This window comes from Solanum tuberosum, unplaced genomic scaffold (assembly GCF_000226075.1).
Source record: "Solanum tuberosum cultivar DM 1-3 516 R44 unplaced genomic scaffold, SolTub_3.0 scf00116, whole genome shotgun sequence".
Lineage (NCBI taxonomy): Eukaryota > Viridiplantae > Streptophyta > Magnoliopsida > Solanales > Solanaceae > Solanum > Solanum tuberosum.
This window is the reverse complement of record NW_006239040.1, coordinates 1401622-1415847: the sequence shown is the minus strand read 5'-3', so window position 1 is coordinate 1415847 and position 14226 is coordinate 1401622. Positions and strand designations below refer to the sequence as shown.

Genomic DNA, 14226 nt, shown 5'->3' with positions numbered 1-14226 from the left:
TGAATCTAAATTAGTCAAGATTACATTATAAATATCGAACATCGGAAGATTTTTTTCTTGAAGAAACTCGAAATGTTTGAAGAAGAATATTTCGTTGACTTTATAATGGAGAAAAATATAAGTATATGTTAAGAATTATTGGGTGTATACTATATGTGATATTATCTAATGTATATATGCCACTATGATATATTATAATGTAATTAAATTAAATACAAGCTATATGCCTTTTGTTATATAAAAATCATGCTTACAGGTGTGGACTAAACAAGATAAAATGTTTGTTGAGTTATTATATAATATATTTCACAAGATAGGTTAAGACGTATGATTTGTAAGTTAATTCTTTATTCAACTTATAATTGATTATTTCGTATCATTTCCTTGTATCTAACATCAATATTAGTATTTGTTTTGTAAAGAAACGATAGGAAGCGCTTTACTGAAGACAATGAATGAACGAATATACCTAGCAAAATTTAAATTAATTGAATAAATACTTTAAATACAAAATGGTTAAATAAAAACATTATAATGTATCATATAGAGTATAGAGTAGACCCAACTTGATTAATTAAAATGTCAATATTGCTATTATTGAGTATATATTAAAACATACTCCATACTAAAAAGTGAAAAAAAAGAAAAAAAGAAAAGAGACAAGCTTGTCAAGTAATTAAGGGCCTTTGGGCCAAGCACATTCTTATAGAGCATAAAAGCTCTAATTCTATCAAAAGAAGATGTAATCTTTACGCAAATGGCCGATCAGATTTATAATTTACTTGTTTTAGTTGGTATTTATTGATTGCTTAAGTCGATTTAAAAAAAAAATAGTATTTCTATCTTCACGAGATAAAAATAGAATTTACACACATACTATTCTTTTCAAACTCCACTCGTGGATTACACACGTTTAATATATATATATTACTTCAAAAAATGGAATAGAGTTACAAGCTCACATCTCAAAAAAGATTGTAGAATTTCCTGACAAATTGACAACCAAATAGGAAATACAGCGATTTTTAGGTTGTCTTAATTATGCAGGAGAATTTATTTCTGATCTAGCGAAGAAAAGAACAATCTTATAAACCTTGCCAAAGGAAAAACTTATTTTTCAAAATTTGACTGTAAAAGTGGATTTTGGCAAATAAAATTGACAGAAGAATCCATCCCATTAACAGCGTTTAGTACGCCTAATGGACACTACGAATGGATAGTAATGCCTTTCGGATTGAAAAATGCCCCTCAAATCTTTCAAAGAAAGATGGACAAAATATTTTCCGAAAAAGATATGGAAAAGTGATGATACACATTTGTTGAAAACAAGAAAATTCCATTGCAGGATGCCATAGCTTAGATTGTCTATATATGGTAGAAAATATCTTTCAAAAAAGAATAACCAAATAAAAAAAAAAGAATCTTTTAAATGTCAGAATGAAAGTTGTACTGTGTAAATAGGGGAAAACATTTTTTTAAGCACACATTTAAACTTTAAAAATTTCTACAATTTTAATTAAGAATTTTAATTTGAAGTTTGAACCATAGAAATTGAGGATCTTTCGGCATAAATCACTAAAGAGTAAAGTTACCTATTTGACATGAACCTAAATTAATTGAATTCATAAATTGTGTGTATCGAATGATTAAAAAAATAGTCAAATAATAAAAGTATATATTAATGAAGTTGATTAATGAGAATTTTGAATTTGAGTTATGCGTAGAGGACATTTTTATTGGGCAACACATTACTCTCTAATGAAAGACATTTTAATGCGAAATTTGAATTTAATCAAAATTAACGAAAATATCAGACATTTGAGTGAGAAAAATGATGTTGCTCCAAGTTGGTTTCTTCTTTCTTGTTCAAAATGACAAAATTTAATGAAAATTAATAAAAAAGCAACATTGGTTGTGTTATGACAATATGGTCAATGCACCTATATGGTTTAGGCATTTAACTCCTCATTATTATGCTTCAAATTATTATTATTATGAAAAAAGAGTCTTAACTCTTATGTATGCAAAAAAGAAAAAGGAAAAAAAAAAAAGAACGACAATCAATCCAAGTTGGTAACCAACTAAACTTCCATTCGCGTTTCAAAGCAATTCTTAATCTTTTTCAGACTTTTTACGTATATCCATCTTTCGCCTTGTGCCTAACACTCCTATAGGCTTTTGTAAGAAAGAAAAAAACGACAACCAATTCAAGTTGATCACTAATTAAACTTTCCATTCTCATTCAAATCAATTCTTGATCTTTTCAAATCTTTCAAGTACATCGATTTTTTGCCTTGTGCCTGACACTCCTAGTGTCTTATATATGAAGAGGAAAAAAAAAGAAACAACAATCAATCCAAGCTGGTCACCAACTAAACTTTACATTCCCATTTCAAAGCAATTCTTGATCTTTTCAGATTTTTTTACATACATTCATCTCTCACCTTGTGCGCGACACTCCTATGTCTTATATAAGAAAAAAAAACGACAACCAATTCAAGTTGGTCACCAACTAAACTTTCCATTTTCGTTTCAAAGCAATTTTTGATCTTTTCATAATTTTTACGTACATCCATCTTTCGCTTTGTGCTCGACACTCCTATAGTTTTATCACTTATGTAAGAAAAAAACACAACCAATTTAAGTTTGTCACCAACTAAATTTTTCATTCCCGTTCAAAACAATTCTTAATCTTTTCAGAATTTTAGACGACATCTAGCTTTTGCCTTGTGCCCGACACTCCTATGTACCAACCTCAACCGGCCTAAGCTGGTCACCAACCCAACCGTTTTGTCACCTCAAACCGGTTCTCAGATCTTCATCAATTCTCCTCCAAATTCAATTTTCTTTTTTCTCTCTCTCACTCACTGTACTGCACTCTCTTTCTCTCTCCAAAACTCAAAAAAGAATTTTTTTTTTTTGTTTCCAGATCAAGAACCCCTTCACATTTCCTACATTTTTTTTTCTTTCTCTAAATTCCTTCAAAAATATAATCTTTTTTGAAAAAAAATCAAGTAAAGGAGAGAGAGAGTGAAAAAAAAGGAAAAGAAAAAAGCATCATTAGTATCACTGAGAAACAGCTTTTGTTTCCTTCATAGAATAATGAAGCTCTGAAAAGACAAAGTCTCAGTTTCATCCTTTCTAAAAGATAGAAAAAAAAATAAAGCTTAATGGAATCTGTATCTATCAAGGTTCATTCTCAATTTCTATAATATTAACAGCTGTCTCTACATTTTTTTAATATTTGCAAGTAGTAAAGTAAAATCTTTAATTTATTGAAAAATGTGTGTGTTGGAAGTTTATGTATAGTCAAAGACAGATAAGATTATTTTTTTAATGCATTTTGAAGTTCTTTGATGTGTTGATGTTTTTTTTGAGAGATTTAACTTTGATGGGTGTGTTGGAAGATTTTTTAGGGGAAATAAAATTGTGGGGTTTTGAGTGTTTTATTGAAAAGGTTGAAACTTTATGCTGAGATTTGCATTTCATTTTAAGTATGAGGTTGTTTTTGTGAGTTTTAAGTTAAGTTTGTTTTGAAGATTGAGTTTTGAGAGGAAACAAATTGTGGGTTTTGAGTGTTTGTATGAAAAAGGTTGAGTCTTTATTGAGATTTTTGCAATTTGAGTGTCAAGATTGAATGAATACATGTCATTTTGTAGCATCTAAGTTAAAGGGTTTGTTGTTTTTTCTTGGATTTGTGAAGGATGATTTAGCTAATGCAAGTTTTGTGCTTCTGGGGTTGAAAGGTTGTACACTATACATAGTGATATTGAGGTTTAGATAGTCTTTTTTTGCAAAAAGGGGGAAATGGGGGCGGGGATTACAAGGTGGGGAGTCGAACCCTCACCAACAGGGTGAAATTTCAGGTAGCAAACCAACCAACTGAGCTACTAAGATCCCCCAGTTTTGGTTTTAGGTAGGATTCATAAGCATTGTTAGGTGTGATTTGTTGAGTTTTTTCAGGGTTCTAGCAATGTGTGGTTTTGTAAGATCTTGAGAGGCTCTTCAGATTAGTAATTTTGAAATTTTGGGTCGCTGCAGGAGGCGGTAGACGTATGGAATTTTGAGGATTCAGAGGCCTAAAATTGAATTAGGAGACAGAAGCAGAGGGGAGTTTTGTTCAATGTCAGGAGCTTCAAGGGTAAGGTCAATGAATGTAGCTGATTCAGAAGCAAGGCCAGTTCTTGGACTAGCTGGGAATAAGGCACAGAGGTCACCTGGTTCAAGAAAATCTGTTTCGAAACCTACGAGAAAGATAGTGAAGTCAAAAGAGGAGCTTGAGATGGGAGATAAAAATGGTCACCAACCATCCCCTTCATTGCTTTCTTTTGATGTTCCCTCAATACTTAGGCGACAGGAGTCGTTGTATTCCAACTTTTCACTTAGTGCTTCATGTTCTTCTGATGCCTCGACGGATTCATTTCACAGCAGTGCTTCAACTGGTAGGATATATAGAATGAATAGTACCTCAAGCAGAAGGAAGCAGTTGGCGTCGAAGTCCAAAAGGATAGTTTCAGATGATATATCAGACTCTTCAATTGACGGTTCGCAATCCAAGAAAAGATGTGCCTGGGTGACACCTAATACAGGTGTGTTCTTGGTAGATCTTTTTTTAAAATTTACATTATCCGAATTTTGATTCTTTGTTGCTTCTGATATTACACTGTTCAAACTGTAAGCAATTATCATTGTAAATGTAATCTAGAAATGTTTTAAATTAGAAGGTAAATTGCAGCCTGATAGCTGATATTGCATGTTCTTCTTTACCATCGTTTTCGGAGGTGACCAAGAATGGGGTGAACCTTTGAAAGATGTTTCAAGATGAAAAAATGTGGAAATTCGAACAATTTTAAGTATTAGTGCCTTGGAATAAATAAATGCATAATACATAGATAGACACTTTAACTTGGCCTTAACTAGCAACTAACGTTCCAACTTTGAGTATGCATGTCTAGACACCTCAACTCATTTCGACTGTGTCAGTTGAACACTCCAACTTACAAAATGATCATCTAGACACCTCCAATATTCATGTGTAACGTCAACGTTAGGTGTCCACAAGAAACTGTGAGGATGAGCTAGAGTGTTAAATCGCCAGTTGAGATCAAGTTGAGGTGTCTAGATGTGCACTCTCAAAGTTGGAGTTTTTACTTGCCAGCTGAGGCCAAGTTTGAGTTTCTGTTTATGTATTATTGAAATCCTTTGGCTGCACAGTATACGAATTGGCTATAGCAAGACCTTATTATCTTCTACTTCCAGTACTGTTGGCTATAGGAAATGTCAGATTGAATTTGAAAAGCTGCAGAAAACTTTAAATATCTTTGGGAGTATATTACTGAGGATTAAAATCCATGTTAAGCTATATATATATATATATATATATATATATAGTACGACCTATACAATTTTGAGCTTGTAGTTTCTTATATTGTCTTTCCTTTTAACCAGATCCATCTTATGCTAATTTTCACGATGAAGAATGGGGAGTTCCAGTCCATGACGACAAGTAAGTTGCCAGATTCTTGTCCAGAGAATTCTTACATAATATATTGATTCTAATTCTTATTGAATCTTGCAGGAAGCTATTCGAGCTCCTTGTCCTTTGCGGGGCATTGGCTGAACTCACATGGCCTTCCATTCTTTGCAAGAGGCACATATTCAGGTACTTTTTGGGATCAGTTCTTTGATTTGATAGAGGAAAAGTGTTATTTCTTCACCAGGAAAACAGTTAATTTTTTGGCATATCACATAAATAAACATTCAAACTTGGCCCCAACCCGCAAGTAAGCACTCAAACTTTGAGAGTGCACATTGAGACACCTCAACTTGGTCTCAACTGACAACTAAACACTCCAACTCGTCCTCATTGTGTCTCGTGGACATTTGATGCGGACGTGACACATAACATTTGGAGGTGTTTAGATGATCATTTTGTAAGGTGGAGTGTTCAACTGACATGTGGAGACAAGTTGAAATATCTAGATGTGCATATTCAAAGTTGAAGTGTTTACTCGTCAAAACTGAGGCCAAGTTTGATTTTTTGTTTATGTAATTATGCCTAAATTTTTTCTTTAAAGATTTTCTTTCAATTATTCATGTTATTGTCAGTAAAAGGGATTAACACATTCTAGTTCTCCTGTGTGCTACGCTAGGATGGTCTGCTATGTTTTGTCTTCCGAGTTCTTTCTTGCATTGCCTCGCCATCTCTCTACCATAACTTTAACAAATAAAAACAAATTGTGATGCAGAGAAGTATTCGCAGATTTTGATCCCATAGTAGTGGCCAAGTTGAATGAAAAGAAGACTTTAGCTCCTGGAGGTACAGCATGCTCACTATTATCAGAACTTAAACTGCGAGGCATCATTGAAAATGCTCGTCAAATGTTGAAGGTATTACTCTCTTATCCAGCTAGAAATAGTGGTCACTTCCACCTTGATTCAATTTGTTTGCGTTTACTAATTTGTATAGGGTGGTCCAACGGCTAACATCAACTATTTAGGATAAACACTTACATGTGATCCAACTTATAGGCAACTTACTCACTAATTAAAGAAAAAATCATTGTGAATGTTGAATTTCTGAAGTAATAGTATGATTTTATCGGGAGTCTCTTCCGTGGACCACTCTCAATTCTTCTTACTTCTGTTAAAAGTAGGGATATATTCAATCATTTATTGATTTGTTGGATTAGGTAGAGAAGTAAGTTAAATAGTGGTCCTGGTGATAAGTCAGTTTGTTTGATCTGTACCGACAACTGGCAAATTCACTTGAGGCAGGCTTACCTTAATATTTCAAACTAGAAAGTAATGCCAGCTGGTTATACCTAGTACTTCCTCCGTTTCAATTTGTTTGTCTGGTTTTGACTTGACACGGAATTTAAGAAAGTAAAGAAGACTTTTGAATCTTGTGGTCTTAAACTAAAAAAAGGTTGAATGTACCAAAATATCCTTTAAATTGTGGTCTTAAACATGCCATGTGAAAAGTTGAAATCAAAGAGTTCCCAAAAACGGAAAGAGACGTTCTTTTTGAAATGGACTCTTCTTAATGACAGTGTGCTATTTTGCTTGGACTCATGAAAAATCACTGTGTATCTGATCTTCCAAAAGCTATTCATTTTTGGTGGATCAGACACCGACTCGACAACATTTTTTGAGGGTCCGAGTAACATAGCCGGTGTGTGGCCTAGTGACAGGTTTTGTGAAACACAAGCTTAAATAATGAATTTCATGTTGTTTTATATCAGGTTATAGATGAATTTGGATCATTTGACAAGTATATCTGGAGCTTTGTGAACCACAAGCCTATAGTAAGTGGATTTAGATATCCTCGTCAAGTTCCGGTGAAGACAGCAAAAGCAGATCTGATTAGCAAAGACCTAATTAGGAGAGGTTTCCGGGGCGTGGGACCTACTGTGGTCTACTCTTTCATGCAGGTTGCTGGTATTACAAATGACCATCTTATTAGTTGCTTTAGATTTCCTGACTGTGTTGAATCTGCTGAAGGTAAAGAGAAGGACTCGAACAACGATGAAACTGAAGCAACACAAGCCAACAAAGCAAACGAAACAGAGATATGTAGATCAATCGATGACTTGAGTTTCTCCTCAGAGTGATTTTCATCTTTGTGTTATTCAGGTGATATAAAGACTTGTAACAACTGGTTAAATTCACATAGATTAGCTGCAAAAACTGGTTGTGTACAGAGAAATGAGTCAATATCTATGCATATCATAGAATTCTTGATATTTTTAGATTACTAGATCAAGATTAACTAGGAGTAACTTCTGTTCATGTCTATAAATGAATGAAGTTTTTTGCAAGTCAAAAGTTATGCATGTGGTTAAATAGCAGCTACCCTCTCCCAAGCTAGTGGTAAGAGCGAAGCGTATGACGTGTGGTTAAGCACTATGTTGCTCAGACTCTTCAAATATATTAACAGGTGCATGTCGGATATTCCAAAAATAGTGCATTTTTGGAGAGCTCGAGCAACATAGGTTAAACTTAAGCACATGTCACTAACTTGAGCCCTACTGCATACAAAAGACTAGTATTTAGTGGAGAAGAATAGAGGGACGGACTCATTGTCCACTGACTTGTGAACCGTGCGTCAGTTGATCCTCTGGGATTTCTCGATTATCAAAAAGGAAGTTACACTAGCAACCATCTTAACCTGTTCACTGAAGCAGGTAACCAAAAGCAAAACATCTATTAGCTTATGTTGTTCAAACTCTTCAAAAAGACAGGTGCGTATCAGGTTCTTCAAAATATACTCTATTTTTTGGAAGACCTGACATATGTACGGCAACATTTTTGGAGAGTACGAACAACATAGTCTATTAGTTATTGTACCTTGAATTAGGTCATACATCTACATGTAGGGACTTATGTTATCTGTTAATGTCTCAAAAACTGTGCTTGACAGCTCAAAGTAGATTGACAACTGAGAACTATCTTTATAACAAATGGGGATGGATTGTGAAATATGTTTCCAATTTCCAAGGCAGGTTTACCAACTGTTAAGGGCCCTATTTTTAAAGATGCCCAACTTTATCTCAATGTTTATTGAATCATTTAAATCTCATTGATATTTCTTATTATAAAATCATTTTTTTCCATCTGTCTGAGCCTCAACGAATAGAATTAATCGAAATTGTGCTATTGAGAGGTAGCAGATATTCGTGAAATTAGTCAAAGTGTGTTGACATCATGGCTGTCAAAAAACAACAACCTTATTGATAGTTCTTCTTCACCAACTGTTTGATACTCCCTCCGTTCATCTTTACTTGTCCATTATACTATTTTGGAATGTCCAACAATATTAGTCCAGTTTATAAATCGATAAATAATTTATCATTTTATGTCTACTTTACCCTTGCTATTAAATACTATTCATTTTTCAATGTTTAAATGACTTATATTTAATAAAGGTGCTTTGGAAAAATTACCCCTATCATTTACTGCTTCTTAATTTCTGTGTCAAGTCAATAATGGACAAATATTGTTGTACAGAGGAAGTAACTAAGAGATTTTGGGAAGTGTGCTTAACCCACACATCATGCATTGTGCTCTTACCACTACATTAGACTTTTATCTGTGAGGGACTTCCAACCAGTAACATGTATCATATATTGCACTCTTACCGTTAGATTACATACTAGGCTTTTTTCTACTGTAGATTTCAAACCAATGATATACGTCTAACTCACGCATCCTAATGGATTGCTCTTGCTACTGGACCAAAGCTCTGGAAACAAATGATTTTAAGAGATGATGTCATAGTTTTTTCCCTTTATAAAATGCTTATCAAGTGAGTTAGTATTTTTTTTTGTCTCTAAGCTACCATTTGCAAGTCTAATACCTAATATTTTAAGCATTTATTGTTAAGGCCATATATTTAGTATTTATTAAGTAGACAAACATAAACCAGTACTTAATATTTGTCCAATTTTGTTCAATTGGTTAATTCAATTGTCTTGTCTAGTTATTGAATATTCTTTATCTAGGACAATTGCTATCTACATAATCATAAATCACTTGAATAAGATGTGCCTAATCAGGGGTGTTTGGTTAGAAAATTATGTTCATGATTTTGAAAAGTGTTACAGCGCTTGGACTGTAGTGTTATTGCATACGATAAATTAAGTTATCATTTTTTTTTACTTTAGGTGTGGACGGGAGTGTTATTGAATCCGATAAATTAAGTTATTGTTTTTTTTGCTTTAGGTGTACATAAGTAGATACTTAAATTTGTAATAATGACACACACGTCCTACGTGAGATTATGTCACGTAAGACAAGAAAAATAAATTAAAAAAGGAAAAATATGTAAGACAAGGAAAAATTGAAAAAAGAAAAATATGTAAGACAAGAAAAAAATTAAAAAAAGAAAACTATTCCGTTGCCGGGACTTGAACCCGGGTCTCTCGGGTGAGAGCCGAGTATCCTAACCAACTAGACTACAACGGATCTTGTTAGTTAAATAACTTCCATCTGGTCTCCTGAATTAATTGACCCGACTAATTAAATCCGCATTTAGTATGGTACGAAAAAGGGAAGCAAACTCTCCAATTTATCTATTCGAGCTTACACTTTCGAGACTTCTAATTAGGGGTGAAGAAATCTCATTCATCACGGAATACACCTGGGTGGTAGTTTGGCACAACACTTCCTATCCTTCAATTATGGGTATCAAATAAAATGTTGGTTGTAATAAATACTTACTCGTACCAAGTGTTTGATGTTCATTAATTTAATGTAAACAGCTGATGCAAGAAATTATGTTATTACAACACGCAAATAATTGGAGCATTTTTCTGATCAATTTTATAATCGATTATACTTTACAGTCATTCATACCCTTGCTATTAGCAAATCATCTCATATACTCTATGTATCTAACTACAACATATCTAGTGAAATCTCGTAACGGGGTCAGGAGAGGGTGGTGTGTACCCTACCTTACACCTACCTTTTTGAAGGTAGAAAGGCTATTTCGATAGACCATCGGCTCAAGGATGTATAACAGCTGAAAGAATTCCTCAATTTCAAAGAGTCTTGATTAGACCATTAAGCACACACTATAGGCCAATAATGAATAAAACAAGTAAAAAGAAAGTGACATTCATGTAGATTATTTCTGCTATCAAATCCAGTTTATTGCCTTTTGCCAAACAAAAACTATAGAGTTCAACTATTCAAGCCATGCCAATAGATATAAGGCGTTTTCACGATAAAACGGATTGCAAAGTACCACGATAACAAGATATAAAGCGTCTTGGCTAAAAAGCAATTATTTATGCTGCAGAATGAGCGCAACTAGCTCTTGGTACCAATGTCCTTCACAGCACAGATCTGCTCTTCACCCATTGCAGACATCACAGACAACACGAGATCCTTTCCTTCCTCAAATCCACCTTTAACCTACAAAAAGTCGAGAGCTTTGCTCAGATATTGTGTATGAAAAAACTAGAAAATAAACATTCTTCACGTTTTATCCATCCAAAATGTGTACCTGGTTCAACAGGGCGTCATCGGTGGGAAGTCTGAGGTCATCTTTGGTGTTTCCATTTTCAGTAAGAAGAGACACCTAGCCAAAGAATGAACGAATAACGACACTCAAAACAGGTATAGCAAAAGGAAGTCCAGTTTCAAGACTATAATTAGAACGAAGAACTTTTAATTTCAAGTTTTTTGGTTTTAGTATTAAATTTTGGAAATAAAAGGATTGTTTTACACCTTAGGTGGAAAAGAAAAATCAGTGTTCATAGTTGCACCCGTCGGCCACATTACTCACAAGGCACATTCTTGGAAGGGGAAAAGAAAACAGTAAAAGTGGGAGAAATTTTCTACTTTAAAGATATATGTTCAGTTGCATCATCGAACTTCAAAAGGACCAGCCCAGAGGGGAGTGACCCTCAACGGACCTTGGGAAAGAGTCGACAGGACTCATTGAGAAAAGAATCTCCGTAGGAGCTCTCTCACAAAAGAAAGGTAAGACAACTTCATCACTATTCAAATCTCAATTTCATGAAGAAATTACTACAGACATCAAACACGATGCAATACGTCATCAACCAGAACTACGTAGCACTATCTCCAATAAGTTTTTCCCCAATAAAAAAGATGACTTATACACTTCATATACTAGGTAAAAGAAAAAAATATACTAGGTAAAAGAAAACTTACAAAACCATCTTCAGAGATGTCAATCAGTTGATAGTCAGTACGATTGACATGTGGCACCTGCAGATAGCATTTAAAAATCAGACAAAATCAAACTTTGATTGTCAGAAAACAGAACAAACATCCATAGAAATAACGAAGGGGAGAATCTTGTCTTACATCACAATTGTGGGATGAAGGAACAATATCTTCAAGCTTCTTTCCATTGAAAATGTCGATTGCCACAAAGTGACATTTTGCATGTCCGTGCTTGCCAGTTTTGGAAGTGGAGACCTCAACAACCTGTTCAAGATTTCCATCACATTAAGAACAATTGCTTCCATAGACAAAACCAGAAAAACCTCTTAAAGTTAAAGAGCCAGAAAGGAAGAGTAAACCAAAAAAAGTTGAATATACCTACTTGCAACAATATTTTGAGCTGATACAACAATGCTATTGAACCAAAGATGTCTGTTTTCTTAACGAAAACCTTTAACAAGAAGATATCACCCGTTTCCTTTCATTTAATCAGATTAAAGAATACAAAAGGGGTAAACTACAGTGGGTGAAATCTGAATATAGTTTTCTCATTATTAAGTTTTAGAACACGGAGTTGGAAAGAAGGAACAATGAAATTCCCATTAGAAGAAAAGACTTAACAGTCTATCATACTGTTAGCTTATGCAACAATACCAGTGACTTCAGATTTCCCTTCTAATGATGCACTTCACATGCTAGCGATTTACTCAAAAATCAATGATGTGTATGCATCAATAGTCATTGATTGAAAAATGTTTTCATTAGTTGATATCCCCCTCTTTCTTCTTTCTCTATTAGTTAGAGATATGAGGTTAGAAAGAGAAATTAACATTAAACTTATAAAGAGAACCTCAGGGCATATTCACATATTCAATCAATGACTATTGATGGATACACCAAACTGATTCTACTCACTAAAATTTTGCCAGACATCTCCTATAATGCTATTGGGATAATGTAAGTACCCTTTTTCCTCAAAAGACTTTGAAAAGGTTCAACCTTTTGACTCGTATCAACTATAGCTAATGCAAGAAAAATACAAGAACCATAATCTTCAGGAATAGTAAAACAAAATCCTGGAGAAAGCTTACTATCTAAGCTACATATGTTCACATAAAAATCAAACAAATCAGGGGTTAAAAGTCACAGCTCAAACACACCCTATCCTTCTTTTGATGTAAAGAGAAATCATTCGGGTAGTTTGGTAGTTGATTGTGGTTAAGCTAGCTACACATTAAGTTTTTTTTTTTTGTATTTTTTTGACCAACTTGGTGTGATATGAATGAAATTTATGTGACTCAACAATAGACCCAGTGTAATCCCACATGAGTGGGGCCACTAAGGAAAGAAATCACTAATAATTTTTGTCTCCGCCGCTATTTTTATTTTTTTGGATAAGGTAAAGGTTTATTGACTAAAGTACCAAGAAGGTACCAAAACCAAAAGTTACAAGACTGCTGGGAATATCCAAACAGTCAATTACATGCCTCCACCGCTATTTGAACCTAAGACCTCATGATTCTCAACCTAGTTCATTGACCATATACCTGCCCGATATTCTAACCTAAGACTTCATGATTCTCAACCTAGTTCATTGACCATATTTGCCCTCGATATTCGAACCTAAGACTTCATGATTCTCAACCTAATTCATTGACCATATTTTTTCCTCCGCCGACATTGAAACCTAAAACTTCATGATTCTCAACCTACTTATTGACAATTTTTTTGCCTCTGCCAATATTCGAACCTAAGACCTCATGATTCTCAGCCTACTTCATTGACCACCAAACCACACCTTCATCTCTCCAACTACAACTACTTAGAGATCCATGAAAACAAGCAGCAAAAGGAAACAAACTCAACCAACAACAAGGAATTAGATAACAGCAAAACCATTAAAGGGCAAGAACACATCAAGATCTGATTTTTATACAAGATTCATTCAAATTAAGCAAAAATAACAAAACCCCATGAAACAAAACATAGATTAAACACAAAATCTGAACTTCCCAAAGTAGATTTAATTGAAAAAATTAAAAGGGTCTAAATTAAAAACCTTGCAAGGTCTGCCTTTGATAACTATATAACCACTCTTGCGAATAGTACCAGCTTGTTGAGGGTAAGTTTTTGAGGCACCAGCATCAGCTTTGGACTCAAAATGGTGTTCTTCATCAGACATAGCTAAATCTCTCTCTCTTTTCTCTCTCTTCTTCTGTTATGAACTTCTTTGTTTTGCTGTGGAGAACAAGGGGATAGGCAAATGAGGAGAAAATGGAAAAGGGAGTAATTATATAAATACCAAGTAATAAGGGACAATGAATTAAGGGTTATAGAAAAGTTTCAAAATTAAGGATTGGTGACTCAAGTTTTAATTATTGAGTAGGGGTGATAATTTTTAAATTAAAATTAAGGGGTTGAATTTTTTATCCCTAAGTTTTTTATTTTACACTTTAGTCCATCTTATATAAAATTCTAAATAATAAGAAATTGAGGGGGGAAAAGGGTACCAATGGTTCACTTTTT

The 14226-nt window shown here is 34.0% G+C and overlaps 2 protein-coding genes and 1 non-coding gene across 6 annotated transcripts; 1 reads left to right on the top strand and 2 right to left on the bottom strand.

Annotated features, from left to right (window-relative positions):
• Positions 1 to 2908: 2908 nt before the first annotated feature.
• LOC102595001 (probable GMP synthase [glutamine-hydrolyzing]) lies at positions 2909 to 7827 on the top strand. Of its 4 annotated transcripts, XM_006350038.2 has the most exons (7): positions 2909 to 3191; positions 4042 to 4589; positions 5449 to 5506; positions 5579 to 5662; positions 6249 to 6390; positions 7245 to 7433; positions 7504 to 7827. In XM_006350038.2, the coding sequence occupies exons 2-7, from the start codon at positions 4124 to 4126 to the stop codon at positions 7594 to 7596; spliced, it is 1032 nt and encodes a 343-aa protein (XP_006350100.1). In that variant the 5' UTR covers positions 2909 to 3191; positions 4042 to 4123; the 3' UTR covers positions 7597 to 7827. The 4 variants fall into 4 exon arrangements, with proteins under 4 accessions (XP_006350100.1, XP_006350099.1, XP_015165362.1 ...); XM_006350037.2 differs by having other exon boundaries at positions 7245 to 7827; XM_015309876.1 differs by lacking the exon at positions 2909 to 3191 and adding an exon at positions 3359 to 3457 and having other exon boundaries at positions 7245 to 7827.
• Positions 7828 to 9893: 2066 nt separating this feature from the next.
• Positions 9894 to 9966, bottom strand: TRNAE-CUC (transfer RNA glutamic acid (anticodon CUC)). Its single transcript has one exon. It is a non-coding gene; the product is annotated as a tRNA-Glu (tRNA).
• Positions 9967 to 10709: 743 nt separating this feature from the next.
• LOC102594671 (eukaryotic translation initiation factor 5A-1/2-like) lies at positions 10710 to 13915 on the bottom strand. Its single transcript, NM_001288153.1, is given in 5 exon segments — positions 10710 to 10920; positions 11012 to 11086; positions 11686 to 11742; positions 11842 to 11964; positions 13760 to 13915. Coding segments are annotated over 5 exon segments (483 nt in total). The 5' UTR covers positions 13883 to 13915; the 3' UTR covers positions 10710 to 10815.
• Between the last annotated feature and the right edge of the window lie 311 nt (positions 13916 to 14226).